This window comes from Heloderma suspectum, chromosome 4, assembly GCF_057233095.1.
Source record: "Heloderma suspectum isolate Gila_16-S chromosome 4, 16-S_ref, whole genome shotgun sequence".
In the NCBI taxonomy this organism is placed as follows: Eukaryota; Metazoa; Chordata; class Lepidosauria; order Squamata; family Helodermatidae; genus Heloderma; species Heloderma suspectum.
In genome coordinates, this window is record NC_139461.1 from 206,935,880 (window position 1) to 206,959,410 (window position 23,531).

At 41.0% G+C, this 23,531-nt stretch overlaps 1 protein-coding gene across 4 annotated transcripts in view; it reads right to left on the bottom strand.

Annotated features, from left to right (window-relative positions):
- The window catches only part of ADGRL2 (adhesion G protein-coupled receptor L2), a 250,269-nt gene that overhangs the window by 13,349 nt on the left and 213,389 nt on the right, over nucleotides 1–23,531 (bottom strand). For all 4 annotated transcript variants that reach the window (XM_084852117.1, XM_084852116.1, XM_084852115.1 and 1 more), the window contains 3 exons: nucleotides 22,938–23,004; nucleotides 5,912–6,003; nucleotides 3,595–3,763 (listed from right to left, as the gene is read on the bottom strand). In XM_084852117.1, the coding sequence (XP_084708243.1) occupies nucleotides 3,595–3,763; nucleotides 5,912–6,003; nucleotides 22,938–23,004 (328 nt within the window). The remainder of the gene's footprint in view (nucleotides 1–3,594; nucleotides 3,764–5,911; nucleotides 6,004–22,937; nucleotides 23,005–23,531) is intronic.

Here is a 23,531-nt window from a genome sequence, read left to right on the forward strand (position 1 = left end):
AACAAATGATGCTAAACCCCCCAGGGAAATAGGTATCTAGAAATTAAAATAATTTGACTGCCTCAAAACACTACAAAACAGAGATTGTGTGACCAGAAAGTCTCCCCCCAACCCCCCAAATACCAATCCCGGGGCTGATATTGCCTAATGTCTATACTGCTGTGAATGTACATTATCTGTCGGTGCTGCACATTCCACTGTCATTATTTCTAAATTACAGCCTGTTCAAAACTGAGGTAACAGCACTATCATCTTGTCAGGACTGGAAACATAATAGTTTTCACTTTCACAGTTCTATTTCTCTGTTCAATTTAGTGACCAACTAGTAATATCAGAATAAAGACTGCATTAGCTATGTATACAGAAGTAGAATGATATCCACTGAAAGACACTGAAACTTTTCAATCTTAAATGTCCTTTGAGGTATGAATACTCTTGTGCTAGGTTTCTGCAGTTGTCACTTTAATATAATTTTCTGCTGACTCCGCTTAATAGAAAAATAGTGCATAATTCTAATAACAAATTTTTAAAGTGTGCGGTTAGATATTATCATTTTAAGAACATCAACTTATAATGAATGTCCTGCTCTAGGAAGGATTTGAATCTATTTTTCTGTTTAAATGTTTTAGATATTCATCCCATTCCTCTAGTTCTGACTAACATATCTTCCCAATTCGTCATGACTAATTTCATGATACAAACCACTTTGTGGAAATCTGTGTAACAGTTGCCACATATGAATTTTAAAATACCATCTTGATTTCAAATACAAAAGGTCACTTCTGATTCAACACCTATTAAAATAGCAAATAATTCAGCATGCCTTTTACTGAATGATCTTAAATTAATGAAATGTCCTGTGAATCAGGAATCCTAATGTGTGAACAGCAATCTGATTTTTTGAAATCCTCTTAGAAAGGATTATGAATAGTTGTAAGACAAAAGTTCCAACATGGCTAACATATCATTTGTGAATTATAAAAAATAATGTACCTTCTTTTAAAAAAAAAATTTCTCCCATCTTTTCTTACTTTACTCCCCCCTCCCTTTGTACACTCAAACTTGTTTGTGTCCACATGGTTTGTTTTTAGTTGTAGAAGGCGAAAGAACTTGGTCTTATCTGGAATTGAAGTTATTAAGAGAGCAATCCTATCTAGATAGGTGGCCGCCTCCGAACATGGAAGCAACTGCCTATCCAAAGCAGGGCAGGAGAAGCATGGAGGGGATCGTTCCCTCCAAGCTTCTCCTGCCCTGCTTTTTTGACTAGACAGCCGATTGTGGCTGTCTAGCTGCGGGAGGACAGAGCAGGAAAGGAGGCTGCTGTACGATACATACGATGTGTCATACAGGCAGTTATGATCTCCCTGCTCTGGAATGCCCCCAGCCACGCCCCTTTCCAGGCGCTCCACGCTCCTCTTGTGAGCACGAAGGATGGGGCTGTTCCGCACTGCCTCAGGGGCAGCATGGAAGTGAGGGGAGGTCGGTTCTCCAGGCAGTTCCTGGAAAACAGCATATTTTCTGTTATAGCGCAGGCTCTGAGGTCAGTTCCTGGAAAACAGCATATCCTATGGCCATCTAGCCACTGTCTAGTGGCCATAGGATTCCTCCCTAAGTTACTAAAAGCATAGGCTAATTTGGCACAAGTAGCACACTTCACAGTTCCTCATTTTAACTTATTTAACTTATTTTTTCACCTATTTTAGTTCACTATATAATAAGGTTTATTCGAATAATATTGTGTAATTATTATTAGTAGCATTAATAGTCTATGCCATAATCAGCATTTATTCTTTTATGGCAAGTAATATCAAACAATGCTTTCTATTTGACTTTAGCAGGTGCAATAGCACAGGTATTTTGATTATATCTGAAATCAGGAGAGTAAGTACAATGCTATCACTTAAAACCTGCTCTTGGCAGATGGAAAGTAAAGATGCAGCCAGACATCGTAGGGAACAATCCTATGGCCACTAGTCACTGTCTAGAGGGCCACAGGATACGCTCTTTTCCATGAACTGACCTCGGAGCCCGCGCTCCAAGGTCAGTTCCTGGAAAACCGACCTCCCCCCTTGTCCGCCCTGCCTCCGAGACAGCGCGGAGAAGCCCCATCCTCCACACTCACAAAAGGAGCGCGGAGCGACTGAAAAGGGGCGGGGCTAGGGGGCGTTCTGGGGCGGTGAGAGTAGAGCTGCTTGTACGACACATCCAATGTGTCGTACGGCAGTTTCCTCTCCCGGTCGGCCCCCCTGCAATTAGACAGCTGAAAACGGCTGTCTAGCAAAAAATAGCAAGGCAGGAGAGGCGCGGAGGGAACGATCCCCCCCGTGCCTCTCCTGCCTTGCTTAGGATAGGCGGTCACCTCCGAGTTTGGAGGCGGCTCCTTCTCTTGATAGGACTGCACCCTTAATCAGCTTGCTAGTGACCAACATTTGATGATAACTTCAAGGGATGCTTGAGGAATTCGATCTTTGCGAATCTGTACATCTCAGTCTGATCTGTACCTCTCAGTCTAATGACCAGAGTAGAACATAATGATCCTTTGGATTTTGAATTATCCTTTGAATTTAACACAGCTCTTGGCTCAGAAAGATACAAAATGCATTAAAATGCATACTTTAGGACAGAGGTCCCGGGGAGAGTGTCCAAGGAACCATAGGATATTACAGATTTCCTCCTCTGAGACTATAGATTCTGTTATGACCTGGGGAAGGGAAACCTGAACAGGATTTTTTTCCCCCTCCTGCCCCTCCCACTACTTGCAGCCAATGCAGAAACCATCATGAGGTCTGATCTCTGCCCTTAGGTGAGGATAAATGAGGAGGAAGAGGGTGGGAAGGAGAGGTGCCCCAAACCTACAGGATCTTAAAGCCTCTCCCCACCCCACCCCTATGACTCCACTAGATGTGCTCACATCAAGTGGAATCTTTGCAGAAATGAGGAAGGAGAGGCGAAGATTGCATCTATTGGTCCTCCTGGTCTGCCAGACATTGCCCATCAAGGCACAGGAATTTTGGAGCTCTCCGACATCAGAACTCTCCCTAGACAGCTGTGGGATTCTGCTTGAAATGCATACTTTGAGAGAAAGTATGTTTATAAATACATATTTTCTCAGAAAATACACTCAAAAATACATACTTAATACACAGTTTGCAGATTAATGTGGAAACAGAATGGAATTAATTACCTCAGTTGTACCACTGAGGCTGACCAATGGCTAATATTGCCCCATCCATTAATATTTTTCAGGGATGAAGAACCACCAATAGGTAATTGCTGTTACACTATTTTAATAATTAAACATGATTTACTAATTTGTTTTATGTTTCATAATCAGCATCATGAATATTTGCTGAGCAATGACTCTATCCATTTTAAGAGTAATGTTTGGTGCAGTTTTTGTTTGTTTTTGTTTTAACATTATTTCCTTTCTTTTTAAACTCGCTTTGAAGCTTCTAATCTTTATATAGTTCAGCATGTATTTCATTCTGACTCTCTATACATTATTAACAGATTTTTGTAAGGGCCTGTTTAAAGGCAAATATTTGAGATATCTTGGATGATACACAGAGAAAGTGTATATGTGCAATGACTCACTTTCTTTTGAAGCGCACAATGAAAGATGAAAATAAACATTCCTTGGAAAGCATTAAATACTGTGAAGAGGTATGCCATCACAATGGTCTCCTCGTTGACGTAAAGCAGGCCAAAAGACCACGTTAAGCCAAGAAGACAAAGAAGAGCAAACGCACCTAGGGCCCAAGACCTGGAAAAGAAAATTCTTTTAAGTAACACTGCTGATTTTAAAAAATGCACATTGCAAACGTGCATATTAAAATTTTATTTGCTGTGGTTGACTTTTACTGGGCTTATATTCAAATATATATGGCATTAACCTTTCATCTATAAAAAGTAGAACAATTCCATGTGATACTTTTAGTCTTCAGTGAAAACAGCAGTGGTGGATATGATTTCTCTTACTCAAGACTGCAAAAAATGCATTCATGTATATTTTACAAGAGATTTAAAAGCCTAATTTAACCACTAATAGAAGCCCATATTTTAACAATTGTTTTTGCATCTGACACACACATAAACAAATAACACAGATATATAAAGGTTAAATGGCAGTTCAAAAGCTGATAACCTATAGCTTGAATACTTTGCTAAACTAAGACTAAACAGTCTAACTTTCATATGAGAGTGCCTTGCTGAAATGTGACAAATATATGGATTTAACCACAAAATAAAGTCTTAAATGCTGCAATCCTATACTTACTTACCTGGGAGTAAGTCCCATTGAACTCAATGAGGCATACTTCTGAGTAGACATGTATAGGATTGTACTGTAAAGGATATTTCATCATGAATAGTTTCAGGAGGGAAAAGAAATTGCAGAGAACAGCACAGAATGAAAGGGAAAGAGGGTTTATTCAGTGCATTCCACAACTAACTAATGATCTTACTTGATAAATGGCTTATTATCTTCATAGCTAGAAAGCATTATAAGCAGAAAAGAGAAACAAAATTATTAGACAGAATTTAAATCAAAATTAATAAGAAAGCATTTTAGTAATTTTATACAAAATTAGTCAAAATTAGAAAATTCAAAGTGCAGACGCAAGCCGTTTAAAATAATAAAAGGCATATAATCGTTGGAAATAGTTTAGCAAATTAGATATCTCCAAAGTTGTTAATGAAAATTAGAGACGATCCATAAAATTGTCCAAATTTGCAAAGTGTTTTTGTTAAGTCATGCTTTAAATTTGTTAATATAGGGTTCTATCTTACCCAGGTAAGTCCGTATTATAGTAGCCATCACAAACACGGTAATTACTGGTGTGGATGAGAAGACAGAAAGAAGAAGAAAAGGAAGAAAAGAGAGAGATGCTAAAGATTAGCTCTCTCTCTCTTAACATGCAACATGCAATGAAGCTGATATTGTGACCTATCTAAACAACTTCCTGTTTATAATGTTAGCTTTGTTGTAAATCTGCCCTTACCATATTCTATATTCAAAGAAAATTCAAGAGCCCAGTCCTAATCACATTGTACTTGGAAGCCCCAATGATCTCAGTAGAGTTTACTTCTATGTAAGAATGCTTATGATCAAAAACAACTGTCCCTCCAAAGCTAGACTAGCAAAACAATTCAGTCTGAAGCAACATCATATAGAACGATTTAAAGCAGGGGTAGGCAATGTAAGGACTACATACTTTATCCAGACCACCCAAAAGTTTTTCCCTTCAGAAATTAATTTCTCTTACCCACACAAAGGAGGCATAGGCTGAAGCTGGAAGATAGGCCCTTATGTTGCCTATCTCTGACCTAAAATGTGATCCACTGCTGTAAGTTTATTATTAATTAAATTAACCTGTTGCTCTACTTTCCAGAAAAGGAATATTGTGACACTTATATAGCACCAGGATAAAAGTAAATATTTCATACAATAGCATGAAAAGCAACAGATAACCTTCAATATAACAATCATAATAGGAGAAAATTCTCTTAGGGAACAGAATTATGATTGGGAAAACTGCTTAGAATCCCTAACTGCCAAGAATAATTAAACAAAACAAACTTAGCAGAACAACATCAGCCATGCAAAGAGGAGCATCATTTGGAGCTGCATTTTAAATGCAAAAGAAATGACTACACTGCTGTAGAATTTCCATGAAGGCTCCAAAGCAATTTCTTGATGGCCATTCCAGGTAGAAGTTGTTTAATTCTGACCCTCCTCTGTGACATTACAGCAACAAATGTGACAAAAGCAGGACTGATGCTATTTGCTTTTAATAAACATCTGTGGTTGCTGGGAGACAAAGCCATGTGTTCCTAATGGAGGGGAGCTTTTATAAGTCGGAACAATCAGAAAAAGAATCACAGTTCTTGGATTTGAACACAAAGTACTTACTTAATGTTTTCCAACCTGCTAGAGTCTGGCTTCAAAGTATTTGAGTGCTTCACCATTTTGCACAGTGTGATCACCAGAAAGATAAGATTCAGCTGTCAAAACAGATACCGGTGAAATTAAACTACTTCAAGTTACAAGCTGATTAATGATGATGCTCTAGACTAAACAAAGAAAGAAAATGTGATCATTTTCTGAGCTATTTTGTGGGCTGGTGACAGAACAGCCTCAGCAAAGTGGTTGCAAATAAGGCTTAGATCAAGAATGGTCGAAGTCCAGCCATCTTGCATTCATTTTCATATTTCTTGATATCTTAGTTGGAATTTATCCATACTACATGCTGCCTAATATTAAATGCTCTTATGCAAAGGAATATTACAAAAGAAAATATGTTTAAATGTTCTTGTGCGTCTTTAACCTTTCAGCCACTTTGAACATTGCATTTTTAGATGTATACCTAAAATACTTTATGCGTCCACTTAAAAATGCATACAAATACATCTCTCATGCAGATAAATTCGTCAGGGATCCACAACTTTTTGCAGCTCCTTTTTGAGTGTATGCTTCATAGCAACTCCAGGTTTGCCTTTGCCTCTAAGTTATGAAATGGTTCTTTGCTCCTAAAGGGAGTATGTTCTCCCATAATTCTCCTACTCTTAAAAGCTGTACGTTCTCCTACGGTTAATGAGAAAGGAAAGTCTGTAATGAGAAAGGAAATGTGGATTCTTTACATTCTTTAAAATAACAATGTGTCATAAAACAAGGCAATTCTGAACTAAGCACAATTCTGGTATATTTGGGAATAAGTGATCATAGATAGATACAATAGAAATCAAGAGTAATATATACAATGGAAAAGGTAACCAGGCTGATATACGCAGACTTACAGCAAATTATATACCAGTGAGGATAAAATGGAGAGGAGGAGGCTGATGTAAGCCGCCTTGGGTTTCTTGCAAGAGGAAAAAAGGCAGGATATAAAATAATAATTTTTTAAAAAAACATGGATTATAGCCAACATGGGACGCCCAATGCTGAACAAATATTTTCGCATGCTGTAATCTGTGGTAATGTAGGGTCAAACTACATTATATTACTTATGTAATGTGTAGTTGCCCCTCTTGTTATTTGTTTTACTCCAATGTAAGTGTGCAACGCCATGATCTGGGTCAGGATCACCACACATGGGGAGGGGAGCTTTAATGTTTCCCTTCCACCACCACCACCACCCTTACTTGGCATGGCAGATAAGAAAACAAAAAAGGCTCCTTTGGCAGCAGTCAGCACACAATGTTGTGACTGGTGACACTGCCAGAGTTGCCAGGGATTTTATAGAAATGGCCGTTAGGTGGCTATGTTGTTCCTTGTTTCCATTTATAGTCTACTTTCTACTTTGCTAGGACCATGACTGCATTACACAAGTGTAACACGGACATAGCGGGGCCACAGGATCTGTAAGTCAAATTTTAATTTCAGCTGCTTTTTTAACACATTTGAGCTGTAGACTGACATGAGCAGTATAACATAAGCCGGGTGCCCATGGATAGCAGTTGTGGAACCAGTATAATTCATGAAGCAAAAGATGAAACCAAAACTTTTTATACTGCAAGCATTATCCACAGCTATTCTCCATCATGCTACTCATACCAGTAGACTGCTCATGGGTTTAAAAGTGCGTTAAAGTATCAAGAACCAGCCTGTATTAAAGTCGATGAGGAAATCATGTTTCCATTTACGTGGGTATTGATGAATAATGAATAAATATAAAATAAATAAGTCTAACAGGAAAGTATTTTGGAGCCTTTTCTTAAATATGGAAGACACAGAAACCCATGGGGGGGAGGGGGAGGAGAGAGAGAGAGAGGAAGGAAGGAAGGAAGGAAGGAAGGAAGGAAGGAAGGAAGTAAGTCACTGTACTTTGTTTAAGGTGATAAAGCTCCTGAATATGATGGTAGGTGAAAATGAAATTCTTTTCAAGAATATAATGAAGTCCTACAGTTCTAAGACAAAGTAACTATGACAACAGAGCATATGATACTTGTTCTCCACATCTCTGTGAAATATGATATAATTTAAAGCATCATCAGCAAACCAAAGAACCCTAGTTCACTATCTGAAAATAATATTCAGAAATCCTGATTTGCCTATGCTCTGGGAACCTATTAGAAAATTAGTCAACCTTTGCTAAAACAACAACAAAAACACCATAGTTCCTGGGAAGATGGATCCCCTTTTCGTCACTAATCTCCAGACATGGGGGGGGGGGGGAGTGCTTTTAAATATGTTGGTCTCCAAGATATATTCACAGGTTACAGAACATGAAAGGCATGCCATTTTATCATGTAATATGGAAAGCAGAAAGAGCAGGAGAACTGGCTGAAAAACAATGCACACTTGCAATAAATGATTTCTATTTCCAATAATTTCATATAAATAATTATTTTGCTTAGTTTTCACTCTACTAATTTTTATCATTGTTATCCAGATAATTGCACACATTTGTAGTGTGTGGTTAGTTGTTGTTTTTTAAATGACAACTTGAATGCTTAATAATGCAGGAACATTTTCAATAGACCATTGCTAGTAATTTACAGTATTGTATGTTCTGAAAGCCACTGATGGCAGCTACTTCAACCAATATATTCAAACTGCCTCACACAAAGATTTCTGCTGTTATAAAACCATAAAATTATCTGGATAACTTTCCTCTTTCAAAGTTCTCATGATTAATCATTCCCCACATCCCATGAGGTGCGATCTACACCTATTCAGCTAGGGATAGATAGATAGATAGATAGATAGATAGATAGATAGATATGCTTTTGCATGCCTGTTCATAGCTGCATGGGGAAACATGGACAGGTTCCATGCATAAGAACCCAATACTTGAGCACTGGCACAAACAGATGCTACATCTGCAAGGCTAGCAAACTCATCTAGCAGCTCCAATGAGATGTAGCTGAGTTTGGATAATTACAGAATGAGGTTTGTGCCAGCATATACAGCCCCTTTCATTGTCACTGCAATTAAACCAGGGCATCTTCAGTTAACCATTACATTAAACCGGGAAACTATGGTTACCAGGCTTGGAACCAGCCAGGATCTTAAACTAACTTCAAAGTGTAGCTTAATATCTTTACTTTTTCTGAACCTCATAAGCATAGTTTCTTGGTTTAGATATAACAGGAAACTTTGGTTAATTGAAGGCTTCCTGGTTTAATCATGGCACACCAAGAAGAAGACAGGGAATGGAGCTGAGATATGGTTGTCCAAACCAGTTTATTGGCACATTTTGTAACGACCACGTATTTGGTGTTGGTGAAGTTTAATTTCACCCACTCCACTGAGCACGGTTTATTATTATTTTAGTTTTTATATGCTCTATGTCAGTTTTAGAGCTGAATGATCAAAAAGTGGCATATACATAAAAATAATAAGCAAAATAAAGAAACAAGTGAATGGTGTTTATCAATTACAAGCTGACATATATATCTGACCTAGGTCACTGATGTTTCTCTTATCCTGGAAAATTAGTTTAGCTAGGATGTGGTAAATATCAAATATTAGACACCCCTGTCCATATAGCATCATAGGAACAATGTCTAACTTTCTGAAATTGCTATTATTTATACTGACAAGGGTTGGCTTTGCCTATATTTTGACCAGCAGAAGAAACTCCAGTGTCAAGTATTTTACCTCCTCAAAGCAGCAAATGTCTTGGATAGACGGCATCATGAGGAGAACCAATACTGTCTCTTTAAAGTGGCAGCTACTATATGTCATTATTCATGAAACAGAACCACCTCCAGAACCTTTGGGTCAGTAACGTTTCCCAAGGCAACTCATAAAGTTCATGAGGCTCTGTCACAGAAGCCCAAGATGTTACAAACCTCAATCCTTTCTGAATTACATGAAATGAATAGCGATGAAACAAAAGTCAAAATGCAGACTTTTTTGACTGGAGTTTACAAAAGTGCACTGTTTGTTTTATAGCCATGAACCTGCTCAATTGATTCACATTCACCTGAGCTTAGCAGCTTAAAATTCATTCCACACAGCCTGAAGTGCTGACATGGATATGATAAGACAGAAGAACAGAAACACCACTCTAAAGTAACATAGCTGAACTGCACATGTTCTGACCCTGTCTGTCCTCCCTGGAGCTTTTGTTACCTGGCAAATGCAGCTCTAAAATTGCTCTTGTATCTCCAGATCTTTGCTCTTAACCATGCAGAAACCCATTCCTCTCTGGGACTGGCAGCCAGAGAAGTGTTCCCTGAAGAAGGCTTCTAAACTGAACTCTCACTGAACTTAGTTAATTATTAAAGATGCAGATGGAGCTGTCCAGATGATAAGAACAGCTCCTGTCGTGTCATGATCCAAGCTTTCATTAAATCATTTCAGGCATACTAAAGGTTTTCTGCCGCTCATTACTTATACACATTTTTTCCCATAGATATAATAACCCTGGTGCCCATAGGCATGGAGTATGAAAGAAAAGTCAACTATTCTCCTTTGTAGACCCCACCCCGTTTTCCCTCCAGACTGCCTAGAAAGAGTTAGCTCATAGGGAAGATGGACCTGCCTATGAAGAAAAGCCTTAGAAGAGGGTATACTTAAATTTATTGTAAGTACCAAAAAAAAATGCATAAAATAAAAAGAAATCTGAGCAAGAAACACAGCACAGGTATAACTACAGGCTACAATTCGGCACAGAAGGCAGTATCCAACAGTGCCATTCCGCTAACTCAAACACCGCTAGCAGAGCTCCACCGAATCGTTTCACTGTGCAGCAGGTTATGCATTACTCTTGCATGATGGGTTGCACAACCGTTTGCACAAGCGCAATGTGCAACCAGTTACACAATGGGTTACATAGGTGTAATGCAGAACCGCTTGTGCAAATGTAACTTTAGTTGGATTCCCCTCTTCTGCATAATTCAGAACCTAGTTTCCACTTGCGCAACATCATTTGTGCTAAAGGAATGATACAGTTGCACACTGGCCAGAGTTAGGTGTGCTTAAGCCAGCTTAAAAAGAATGTAATTCTAATTCCAACTGATATGCCTAATTATTTTTTTTTAATGAGAGTAGAAAAATATTGTATCTAAAACCTGTGTATATATCCCAAATATCTAAAGAGAAACACAAAAAGAGAGCTATGAACAATCATGAAATTTGAAAATACCAGCCAATACGCTAGACACATCAATCTCAATTACAAAATCAAGAGAACTTCTTTAGTTTCCAAAACTGCAGGACTCACGCACTTTTCCCACTTTATAGGCACAACATTATTACATAGGGAACTTAATTTTTCTTTTAACAGCAGCTCGACTTACAATAGCGGGGTGGTGGTGGTGGTGGAAATCTTCAGATTTTACTTTAGAGATTTGGTATAATCGTGTATGGAAGCTTGCCCTGATGGAAAAAGCTAACCCGCAACTTACATATGGAAAAGGGGCATACTTATTCTGAGGCATATGATACAACTTGGTTTCCTTTTGTCATCCATGCATCTGAAATCTAAATTATGAAAAATAAAAATAAAAAGAGAACTTCCAATCATAGATTTTCTCTTTGAAATCTACCATTCCAAAGTATACAAGTTATTTCCTCATATCCTCAAAATAGCAGTCAATTTCAAAAAGATCACAACTGCCTAATTTTGTATTCGATTATGGCCATAAACTTTACCTCAGACTATACTAACAATGAAATCCTATGCATGCCTACTCAAACGTAAGCCCCCACTGAGTTCAAGGGGGCTTACTCACAAGTAAGTCTGCACAGGATTACAGCCTAAATAGTTACTAAAATTCTTATTAGCCTTCTAGGAGCTGGCAGTGGACGGCCAGAGAGCTGCATTTTTATGCTTGGCATGGAGGAGGGGTCTTTCTTTCTCTAGCAGCCAGCTTGCTTTCTATGCCAGGTGCAAATGAGGGAGAAGCGTTCCATCCCTTCTCTGACAGTCTGTTCAGACTAGTCCTTAAATACAAAGTTGTGCTATACAAAGTTGTGTTTGACGTGTGGATCTCCCAAAATCAGACACAGGGACCTGCCACAAGCAGAACCCTTCCCCCCATGGATAGTCCCTTCTGGAAGGCAGATCCACATGGTAATCCAGTGGCCATGCTGGCTAGGGCTGATGAGAGTTGAAGTCCAAAACATTTGGAGGGTACCAGATTGGGGAAGGTTGAACTAGACCAAAGGCCAGATGAGAAAGATGGCGTTGCATCTCCAACAAGGAGGGGGAATTGCACACCTTTGGGGATGTTTCATTGCACAGCCCTTGAGCAGTTACTGTAAAGGTTCTGCCTCTTGCCATAACCAAGCAACCCTAGGTATGTCTACTCGGAAGTGAGTCCTATTTTGTTCATTCTGACTTACTCCTGGACATATATGTATAGGATTATAGCCTAAGGGTGCAATCCTATGCATGTTTAGACAGAAACAGCTCCTGCAATTCCCAGGATTCCTCAGCCAGCATGGCTGGCTGGGGAATGCTGGAAGTTATAGCACTTGTTTCTGTCCAAGCATGCATAGGATTGCGCCCTAAGGTGACTGGCAAAGTGTGTTACCATGTGGATCTGCCTTTCACAAGAGGAAGGGACCATCCGTGAGAAGAAGGGTTCCGCTCATGGCAGGTCCCTCTGTCCAAATTTTGGGGATCCACACCACAGCTCACCCCATTCAGATGGGTCTGCTGACTCTCTGTGTAGCATTTCCAGGAGTCTGGAGGGGCTGCCCTCCTGGAGGCACATTCACCTCTGTCAGTGCAGTTGATCCAGCATAAATCTGGATCCAACCAAAAGGGGATATAAAAGAAACCCACTGGAAGAAAATAGTCTGATGAGCCTTCTGTCTGTCAGTTTGACTATAGATACATGTTTATGTTGTATTACCATTATAGATGACTTTCTGGTCCTCTACAATGGATAGAACATGACCAGAAAAGTCCAAAAGTTCCGCAGAAAGCACCAGAAGTCTGGTTTGTTCATGTTTGCAGCAGCCTGGGATTCTTTGCAAAGTGGCTTCTGCAGTGTGGGAGTTCTTCCTGAACGCCTATAGGAGAGGGAATGGTCACATGGTCTCATGGGAGTTCAAGAAGTGCTGCCAGGCTGGAGAAGCCTGTTTGTAAAGAGTCTCATGCTGGGGGCATTTTTCAAGTAATTATAGAAAAAAAAACTAGAAAGAAGATCCTTCAGCTAACTCCCAAACTTAAAAAGGTATGTGGAAACCCAGTTCCCCTCCCCAAGGAGAAAATTATCCGCAATTCTCCCCTCCCTGAGAAAGCAGGAAAAAATGGCCTCTTTCGTAGGGAGAGAAAAAAAAAACTGAAAATAGGGGGCAGGATTTGGCACAGCACTATTTTTATTTATCCAGTCATTATTTTATATAATGCTATTCAAATAAATAATGCACCTTAGCTATATAAGTTTCTGCTTGCTCCTGACTTAACCTTGATTAAAAGTGCCTTACTGTGTACTGAATTATGGCCATCTACAAAGGCAGTTGAAAATATTCAATCTGCCTAAACATTTGTTATGGGAGAATGATTCTCCCCCCGGCCCCCAAAAGAGGTCTACAATTCTGTTAAAATCACACTCTGTGATTGAAATAAAAAGAGCCAGTTCGGTGTACTGGTAACCTGCAGCAGCATGTGTAGGATTACAACCTAAGTACAGGTAACATATGCCCAGAAAGGAAAGAAGATTTTTGCAAACTGTAAAGGTTTCATTTGTGATCAATGACCAATAGAAAAAGCCCGTCACATCCTATCATGGAGCTTTTGAAAGTGTTTTAGAAAGAGCTCACACATTTTTTGCATAAGGGCAAATGTGTTCTCTTTGGGGAAAAAAAGAACTGCCATTCTCAGTATTTCGTTGCATTGAGTATATTCTGCATGAGAGTTACATTCCAGCTTCCAACTGTATCAAGAATATTGTGACTCATTGCTGGTGTTAAATAAATTGTTAACTGGCAGCAGTAGCAGCAGTAGCGCCAGCTCTTGTAGAAGAAATACAAACATCACCATATTTTTATAAGGCTTGTAATCTTAAATTCTTGAATGATGCTGATAATGTACACACATTAATGTACACCCATGGCTCTTCTGCAGTTACACGATTCCCATTAAACAGTTCTTGAATCATTACACTTCCTTTCTTTTGGTCGGGACGATTAGAGGGCAAAGCAATTGCCAGAGAAGAATTACTCCCAGGAACTGTACAGTGATTGCTACCTGCTGTTTCATATTTTTGAAGTTGGGAATACTGCTCCCAAAGGCCTTTCACTTCTCAGCCTAAATGATTTGCAGGAGGATAATAATGTCATGGCCAGTAAATAATAGTAGACTCTGACTGTACATGGTCAATACGATTAAATGTCTCTCACCCTGATTTTCACTCTGACCTGGTTACGAGGAAACACCAATATCTGCAGCAATGCCCAAGGCCCACACAAAGTGTAATGGTATTTAGAGAGTTTGGGGGGGGGGGGGAGAGACACAACCTGAACAAAGAAGTGCTCACAGTAAATAATGCTGGTATTTTTGTTTTTTGTTTTAAAGAAGAATAAGAGGAAAGGAGAGATACTAAGATACTGGCTCAATGAACTGTAGTTAAGATTGCTTATTACTTTCAGCCACTTAATTTCCACACTGATCCTGTTTGCACATATCAATGGCAAATTGTGGGTTAATTAAGTTAACTGTGGGTTGTTTAATATAGTGTCTAGGTTCAGACATCACATAGCAACCCATGATTGGAGGCTGAATATTAAAAAAAGGCTGCAGAACACACCCAGCACGTGCCACAGCAAATCGTGGGTTAATTAACCAACGATTTGCTGCCATTTACGTGTAAACAGCCCCACTATGTTGGTCTACACATGTAACTGATACATGGTAATGTAGTGGCATGTTTTAGGGTTATTTGAGGGTTGTCTACCACTCAACCCCTGCTGCCTAGGTTTGCAGGCATGACTCATGGCAACCCAGGTGTCCATGGGCTGCATGCAAAAATGGTACCTGCAGGTCCCGGCACAATGCGACAGCCTCTGCAGGTAAATTAAGCCATGGTAGGCTGTCATGCCATGCGAACCAGGTTACTGGGCTGATTCACAACTTTGTTAAACTATGGTTTAGCACTACATGCATGAAGTTTAGTGTGCTCAAGCAAATCATCTAGTCAGTTTTAACAATCCATATTCAAAGATTGGGTTATGGAGCTGGCTTGTGTAACTATCCAAGAGTCTGTTTTAAGCCACGATCTTTGGTTTGTATACAAAGATAAGCTATGATTATTTGAAAGTGAAACTAAATGCTAGCGAAGTTCTTCTCCTGGCCAGGTGGAAGGAGGAGAGTGGTGGCGGGAGTGTGTGAGCCCAAGGCTTCACCTAGGCTCATTCCAGATCATGCATGCAGCATTAAACCATGGTTTAGCATTATGTGCAAAACAGCCCAAAGAGTTTTGCTGCCACAAGTTTCCTATGTACACATTTACATCCATCATGACACTCAAGGAGACAAAAGGAAAACTCAACAGAACAGATCCTTATAGGTTTTTGAATGTGAATAATCTTTTTAACCCCGTTGTGTATCTATAATGCCCAATCATGGATCACTGCCTTGTTGTGGCAAAGGGGCTTACGTAACTCAGTAAAGCCATAAGCTATGCCGTGCAGGGCCACCCAAGATGGACAGGTCATGGTGGAGAGTTCTGACAAAATGTGGTCCACTGGAAAAGGGAATGGCAACCCACTCCAGTATTCTTACCAAGAAAACCCCATGGAACTTATCACAAGGCTAAAAGATATGATGCCAGAAGATGAGCCCCTCAGGTCAGAAGGTGTCCAATATACTACTGGGGAAGAGCAGAGGGAATTTCCAAGTAGCGCCAGAAAGAGTGAAGTGGCTGGGACAAAGCCGGAAGGACACTCAGCTGTGGATGTGTCTGGTGGTGAAAAGAAAGTCCGATGCTGTACAGAACAATATTGTTTAGGAACCTGGAATGTAAGATCAATGAATCAAGGTAAGCTGGAGATGGTCAAACATGAGATGGCAAGATTGAACATCAACATCTTGGGAATCAGCAAACTAAAATGGGCAAGCATGGGCGAATTTAATTTAGGTGACCATTATATCTACTACTGTGGGCAAGAATCCCTTAGAAGAAATGGAGTAGCACTCATAGTCAACAAAAGGGTGGGAAAAGCAGTACTGGGGGACAATCTCAAAAAAGACAGAATGATCTCAGTACGAATCCAAGGCAAACCATTCAACATCACAGTAATTCAAGTCGATGCCCCAACCACTGATGCTGAAGAAGCCGAAGTTGATCGGTTCTATGAAGACCTACAACACCTTCTAGAACTAACACCAAAAAAAGATGTCCTCTTCATCATAGGGGATTGGAATGCTAAAGTAGGAAGTCAAGAAATCACCAGGATAACAGGCAAGCATGGCCTTGGTGTACAAAATTAAGCAGGACAACGGCTAATAGAGTTTTGCCAAGAGAACACGCTGATCATAGCAAACACTCTTTTTCAACAGCACAAGAGGCGACTCTACACATGGACATCACCAGATGGTCAATATTGAAATCAGATTGATTATGTACTTAGAAGCCAAAGATGGAGAAGCTCTATACAGTCAGTAAAAACAAGACCTGGAGCTGACTGTGGCTCAGATCATGAGCTTCTTATTGCAAAATTTCGGCTTAAATTGAAGAACGTAGGGAAAACCACTAGACCATTCAGGTATGACCTAAATCATATCCCTTATGAATATACAGTGGAGGTGAGGAATAGATTTCAGGGATTAGACCTGATCGACAGAGTGCCTGAGGAACTATGGACGGAGGTCCGAAACATTGTTCAGGAGGCAGCAACGAAATCCATCCCAAAGAAAAAGAAAAGCAAGAAAGCAAAGTGGCTGTCTGATGAGGCTTTACAAGTAGCTGAGGAAAGAAGGGAAGCGAAAAACAAGGGAGAAAGGGGAAGATATACCCAACTGAATGCAGAGTTCCAGAGAATAGCAAGGAGAGACAAGAAGGCCTTCTTAAATGAACAATGCAAAGAAATCGAAGTAAACAAGAGAATGGGAAAGACTAGAGATCTCTTCAAGAAAATCGGAGATCTCAAGGGAACATTTTGTGCAAAGATGGGCATGATAAAGGACCAAGAAGGCAGGGACCTAACAGAAGCAGATGAGATTAAGAAGAGGTGGAAAGAATATACAGAAGAACTATACACGAAAGATCTGAATGTCCCTGATAGCCATGACAGTGAGGTCACTGAACTTGAGCCGGACATCCTCGAGAGTGAAGTCAAGTGGGCCTTAGGAAGCATTAGTAACAACAAAGCTAGCGGAGATGACAGTATTCCAGCTGAGCTATTTAAAATCCTAAAAGATGATGCTGTTAAAGTGCTGCATTCAATATGCCAACAAATTTGGAACACTCAACAATGGCCACAAGACTGGAAAAGGTCAGTTTACATTCCAATTCCAAAGAAGGGCAATGCCAAAGAGTGTTCAAACTACTGCACAATTGCGCTCATTTCACATGCCAGCAAGGTTATACTCAAAATCCTACAAGCTAGGTTTCAGCAATATGTGAACCGAGAACTACCAGAACTACCAGCTTAGGCTGGTATACCAACTACGCCCTTATCTCTGGACAGAGATAGCCTAGCTACAGTGATCCATGCTCACGTGGGGTTGCCTTTGAAAACGGTCCGGAAACTTCAGCTGGTCCAAAATAGGGCAGCAAGATTGTTAACAGGGACTGGCCTGCGAGCTCATATTACGCCAGTACTTTTCCAGCTGCACTGGCTGCCAGTCCATTTCCGGGCCCGATTCAAAGTGCTGGTATTAACATTTAAAGCCCTTAAAAGCTTGGGGCCGGGTTATCTGAAGGATCGCCTCCTCCCATATGTGCCTGCCCAGACCTTAAGATCATCATCAGCGGCCCTCCTCTGTGAGCCCCTGCCAAAGGAAGTGAGGTGGGTGGCTACTAGGAGGAGGGCTTTTTCTGCTGTGGCACCCTGGCTCTGGAATGAGCTTCCTAGCGAGGTTCGCCTGGCACCTACATTGTATTCCTTTCGGCGCCAGGTGAAGACCTTTTTATTCTCCCAGGCATTTTAGCATTTTAGCTTTCTGAACTTTTAGCTTTGATGTTTTAAATCTGTATTTTAAACTCATGCACTGCTGCTAGGTTTTATTGTGGTTGCATTGTTATATTGTGGCTTTAATGTTCTATATATTTTAAATTGTTTTATTGTGTGCTGTTTGGTTTTAATTTTTGTGAACCGCCCAGAGAGCTTCGGTTACTGGGCGGTATAGAAATGAAATGAAATGAAATAAATAAATAATAAATACAAGCTAGGTTTCAAAGAGGAAGAGGAACTAGAGATCAAATCGCCAACATTAGCTGCATCATGGAGAAAGCAAGAGAATTCCAGAAAAACGTCTATTTCTGCTTCATTGACTACGCTAAAGCCTTTGATTGTGTGGATCACAACAAACTGTGGCAAATTCTTACAGAGATGGTGGTACCAGACCACCTTACCTGTCTCCTGAGAAACCTGTACGAGGGTCAAGAAGCAACAGTAAGAACCGGACATGTAACAACCGATTGGTTCAAAATTGGGAAAGGAGTAGGACAAGACTGTATATTGTCACCCTGCTTATTTAATTTATATGCAGAGTACATCATGAGAAACGCCGGGTTGGATGAATCACAGGTCAGAATTAAGATTGCCGGGAGAATTATCAACAACCTCAGATACGCAGACAATACCACCCTAATGGCAGAAAGCGAAGAGGATCTAAAGAGCCTCTTGTTGAGGGTGCAAGAGGAGAGTGCAAAAGCTGGTTTGAAACTTAACATTAAAAAAACTAAGATCATGGCATCTGGCCCCATCACTTCCTGGCACATGGAAGGGGAAGGAATGGAAGCAGTGACAGATTTTATTTTCTTGGGCTCCAAGATCACTGCAGACAGTGAATGTAGCCATGAAATTAAAAGATGCTTGCTCCTTGGGAGGAAAGCTATGGCAAACCTAGACAGCATAGTAAGAAGCAGAGACATCACCTTGCCGACAAAGGTTCGTATAATCAAAGCTATGGTTTTCCCAGTAATAATGTATGGCTGTGAGAGCTGGACTATAAGGAAGGCTGAGTGCCGAAGAATCGATGCTTTCGAACTGTGGTGCTGGAGAAGACTCTTACGAGTCCCCTGGACTGCAAGGAGGTCAAATCAGTCCATCCTAAAGGAAATCAACCCTGACTGCTCATTGGAAGGGCAGATACTGAAGCTCAAATATTTTGGCCACCTAATGCAAAGAGAAAAGTCACTGGAAAAGACCCTGATGGTGGGAAAGATTGAAGGCAAAAGGAGAGAGGGACGGCAGAGGATGAGATGGCTAGATAGCATCACCGATGCAATGAATATGGACTTGAGCACACTCCGGGAGAGAGCGCAGAACAGGAAGGCCTGGCGTGCTATGGTCCATGGGGTCATGAAGAGTCAGACACGACTGAACAACAATAGCACTCTATAATGCACGCTTCTTGTGAGAACTCAAAGAATGGAGAAGGGGGGAGGAGTCCTGTTTAACTAAGGTAGTCTTTTAATTTAACAAGTAACATTCCTGAAGACATATCACTGAGAAGAGCTCCTTAAAAAACAATAAAGCTGCAAACAGCTCTCATACTGCTACAGCCATGAAATTATTCCTTGGGAGTATATGAGTGTATATAATTACTGAAGACATGCAAGAATATAGAACATATTACTTGCCTTGCAAATCGTTAATCACATTATGATACAGCTAGAACCAGAATTTCTTCAGACTGGCTATATAGTACAGCCCTTGTATACTCTATGCCAATGATCAAGCTAAATATTGATTCTCTCTTATCAAGATACATTTAACAGCCAGAGTTTTGTGGAGGTTGATTAAAAGTTGAAAAGTTTGCTGAGGTTACTGTGGGGAATTGTGGAGAAGTAAAGTAATGCTCAAAGTATTCTTCATAGTTCTGTTTCATGAATTTGAGGGGAAAACATAATGACTTTTATTCAGATTAGCACGAACAGAGCTACATGCTAATCTGGATCAATGGCAATATGCTTTTCTGTCAAATGCAAGGGGGCTTCCCATCCTCTCCTTCCCACTGCAGTCCCCTTTGCCCTTCCAAAAGCCACTCCTGAGAGTCCAGTGACTCTCCTGATTGGCATGGGATGTGGTATAGGGGATGTAGGGGGAGGGAGAAATCGGCTGAAATAATGAGCCATGGACTTTCTCCTCTCATTGTAGACCCCTGCCTCACATCCCATTAGGGATGGCGGAGAATTTCTCCCCGAAACTTCAGGGGGCCGAGCGCCAACGTGTTCAGCCCCCCGAACAAGTTTCGGGGAGAAATCCTCTGCACCCCCCCGCCCCCCGCCGGGACGGGACTTACCTTCACCGAATGTCCCTCCCGGGGCTGGTCCGGCCGGCGGTTCGGCGGGTGTTCGAGCGAGGCGGGAGCGGCAGCCGGTCTTTTGACCGGCTGCCGCCGCCGCCATTGCAATGAAAGGAAAAAAAAAAACGCCCCCTGATAGGCTACGTGACGATTCACGTAGCCTATCACGGCTAGATCTGCAAAGTCAGCCGTGATAGGCTACGTGAACTGTCACGTAGCCTATCACGGGTGACTTAAAAAAAGAAAAGAAAAGAGTGTACGGATAATGGCGGCCCCCATAGGGAGCCGCCATTCCCGTTCCTTATTTGGTCGCTGTAGTCTACGTAAATGTTTACGTAGACTACAGCGACTAAATAAGGAACGCGAATGGCGGCTCCCTATGGGGGCCGCCATTCGCGTATGCGCTTTTTTTTTTTTTTAAGTCACCCGTGATAGGCTACGTGACGATTCACGTAGCCTATCATGGCTGACTTTGCAGATCTAGCCGTGATAGGCTACGTGAATCGTCACGTAGCCTATCAGGGGGTGTTTATTATTTTTTTTTTTACTTTTGCGTTCACGGCTGGGCGAGGCGAGGCGCCTCCTCCCCGGCCTGAATTTTGGCCGGGCGAGGCGGGAAGCCTCCCCCCCGGCCTGAATTTCGGCCGGGCGAGGCGGGAAGCCTCCCCCCCCGGCCTGAACTTCGCGGTGGGACCAGCGAAGCGCCTCCCCCCCACCGCGAACGGCCTTCGACGACAGGTAAGTGACTTTCGTCCACCCCTACATCCCATACACGTAGGTGAGGCCTTTGTTTACAGGGCAAAGGGAAAGGCAATGGGAAAGATGGGCAGGAAAGCTTTGTTGCATCCGTGGAGTTCTGCTCCCACTCTTCTAGATCCAAGCCATTAATTTCTGTTCTGTGAATTCCACAGAATGTGTTTTTAAATGTTGCTGATAATGTGTTTATTATTTTGTTTTATTTGTAGTATGATTAATGTAATGACCGTAAAGTTGATATGACTGTCCGGTCATATCACATGGTTGCACTCACAACACGAGTCGCTATTTGCCAAAGAGGATAAGGACTTGCAACTCAATCCTACAGATTGACATTAGCTGGCAAGGCTAAGGCTCAATACATATAGAAGTTTACAGGATCAGGCTATACAACTACCTCTAAATTGTTCCTTCATGGACAAAATTAATTTTGCATCAACACATCCAGGATAATCAACGGACTTTGATGCAACTACATATGATGTCATCTCAAAAGATGATAGCTTGAGATTGCTTGGCCACGGAGGTACAGGCATTAGTAACCTCAAGACTGGATTACTGCAATGCACGCTATGTGGGGCTGCCCTTGAGGCTGGTCTGGAAGCTGGAGCTAGTGCAGAATGCAGCAGCTCAGCTGTTGTCAGGAGCTGCCCCTTTTCAGCATGTAACTCCTTTGCTGAGGGAACTGCACTGGCTGCCTATTCGCTACCAGGCCAGGTTTAAAGTATTAGTACTAGTGTACAAAGTCCTAAACAACCTGGGACTAGGATACCTGAGACAGGGCCTTCTTCTTTACTAACCTGCTCGGGGTCACTGAGGTCACTGGAGGGCTTACTCCTGGTGGTTCCACATGGACCCATGGTCCGGTTGGAGTCCACCAGGCAAAGAGCCTTCAATGTGGTGGCCCCCTTCCTGTGGAACTCCCTGCCTAAGGAGGTCAGGCAGGTGCCAACGTTGTGTTGCTTTTGGCACCTCCTGAAGATATTGTTATTTCGAGAGGCCTTCCCTGAGTGACCAGCCACAGTTCATTAAGTTCAGAATCTGTTCTTTTAAAATGTTTTAATTTTTGTAATTATGTGGTTTTATTCTTTTGTCTTGTTGTTCACTGCTCCGAAATCTTTGATGTGGAGTGTTATATAAATATTGTAAGGAAGGAAGGAAATGCTTTGGAAAGAAATCATGGACATTTTCATTATGGAATTTGTGTGACAGAGGCATTATTTAACTGCTGAAGCTAAAGGGGTCTGGCCCAGTGGTTGGAGAGGAGACCACCTAGAAACCATTTATAGGAAGCTGTGAACTCTGTGGAGGACTAGCAAGGTATAAATAAAACAAATTAACAAAAGTAAATGAATTATAGTCCATGAGCAATCCTTCTGCTGTTCAAACAACAGCACGGTTTTAATTTTGCAGGTAGGGAAATACTCAGTAAATGACAACAATGTATCTGAAAGGCTTGGGAACCAGAAGAAAATACAGAAATCCCAAAAGTACCATCTCAAGAGGGAACTGGGTTCTGCTTGAATTAACACTAAGATTCATAATTCATGTATCATCACAGAGATCTGCCCTACTCTAGAGATGCATGTGTCATCAAATGTGCACATGGATCACCTGTGTGGAAAGGAGTCTTCATACATTTCAAAGGAGAACACTGATCTGCCTAAAAAGTCAGGTCATTCATTTCACTCACAGCAGAGTATTTTATGATATAATTATCGAGCTTTAAAAGTCTTTTGGTTGCTGTCATCGTAATAAATCAAGTGAACTGATGGGTAGAAATGAGAGAGACAACATTCTTACCAGAATAATGAAGGTAACAGGCCCAATAAAACTCCAGATAAAATAGTTGTCAACCTTGAGCCAGCAACTGTTAAAGAAAAGGAAAGAAACATTACATGAGCACAGTGCATACTTTCCATCTTATCCATGGAAACTGAAAAGCATCTCTTAGGACTTATTCCCATGGACTTTTTCTGGCTAAGATCTGACCTTTTGGTAGTGGCCTCATGCAAAGATCCACATGAAACACATTTTTTGCAAATGAATACATATGTAACTGGCGTGTTTTGTTTTGTTTTTTGCTTCCCCATACCTTAGTTCAAAGTCTAATTATTCTTGGGCATGAATGGGAGAGCCAAGTAGGAAAATAAATCATGATAATAATTCATCCAAGAGAATGGGTGAATGGATAATAATTTATCCAAGAGAATCTGCTCCAGGGTATCAGAAACACTATTTTGTTGAGAAAATGAGTAATGCAACTCGGTTATTAAACCATCCCTGAGCAGTCTGTTCATACTGAGCTCAAAATGAAATAATTCTGAACAATAGCAGTCTATATGTGAGCATATGTGCCCCCATTTTATTGAGTTATTCACCAATACTTTGTGCCAA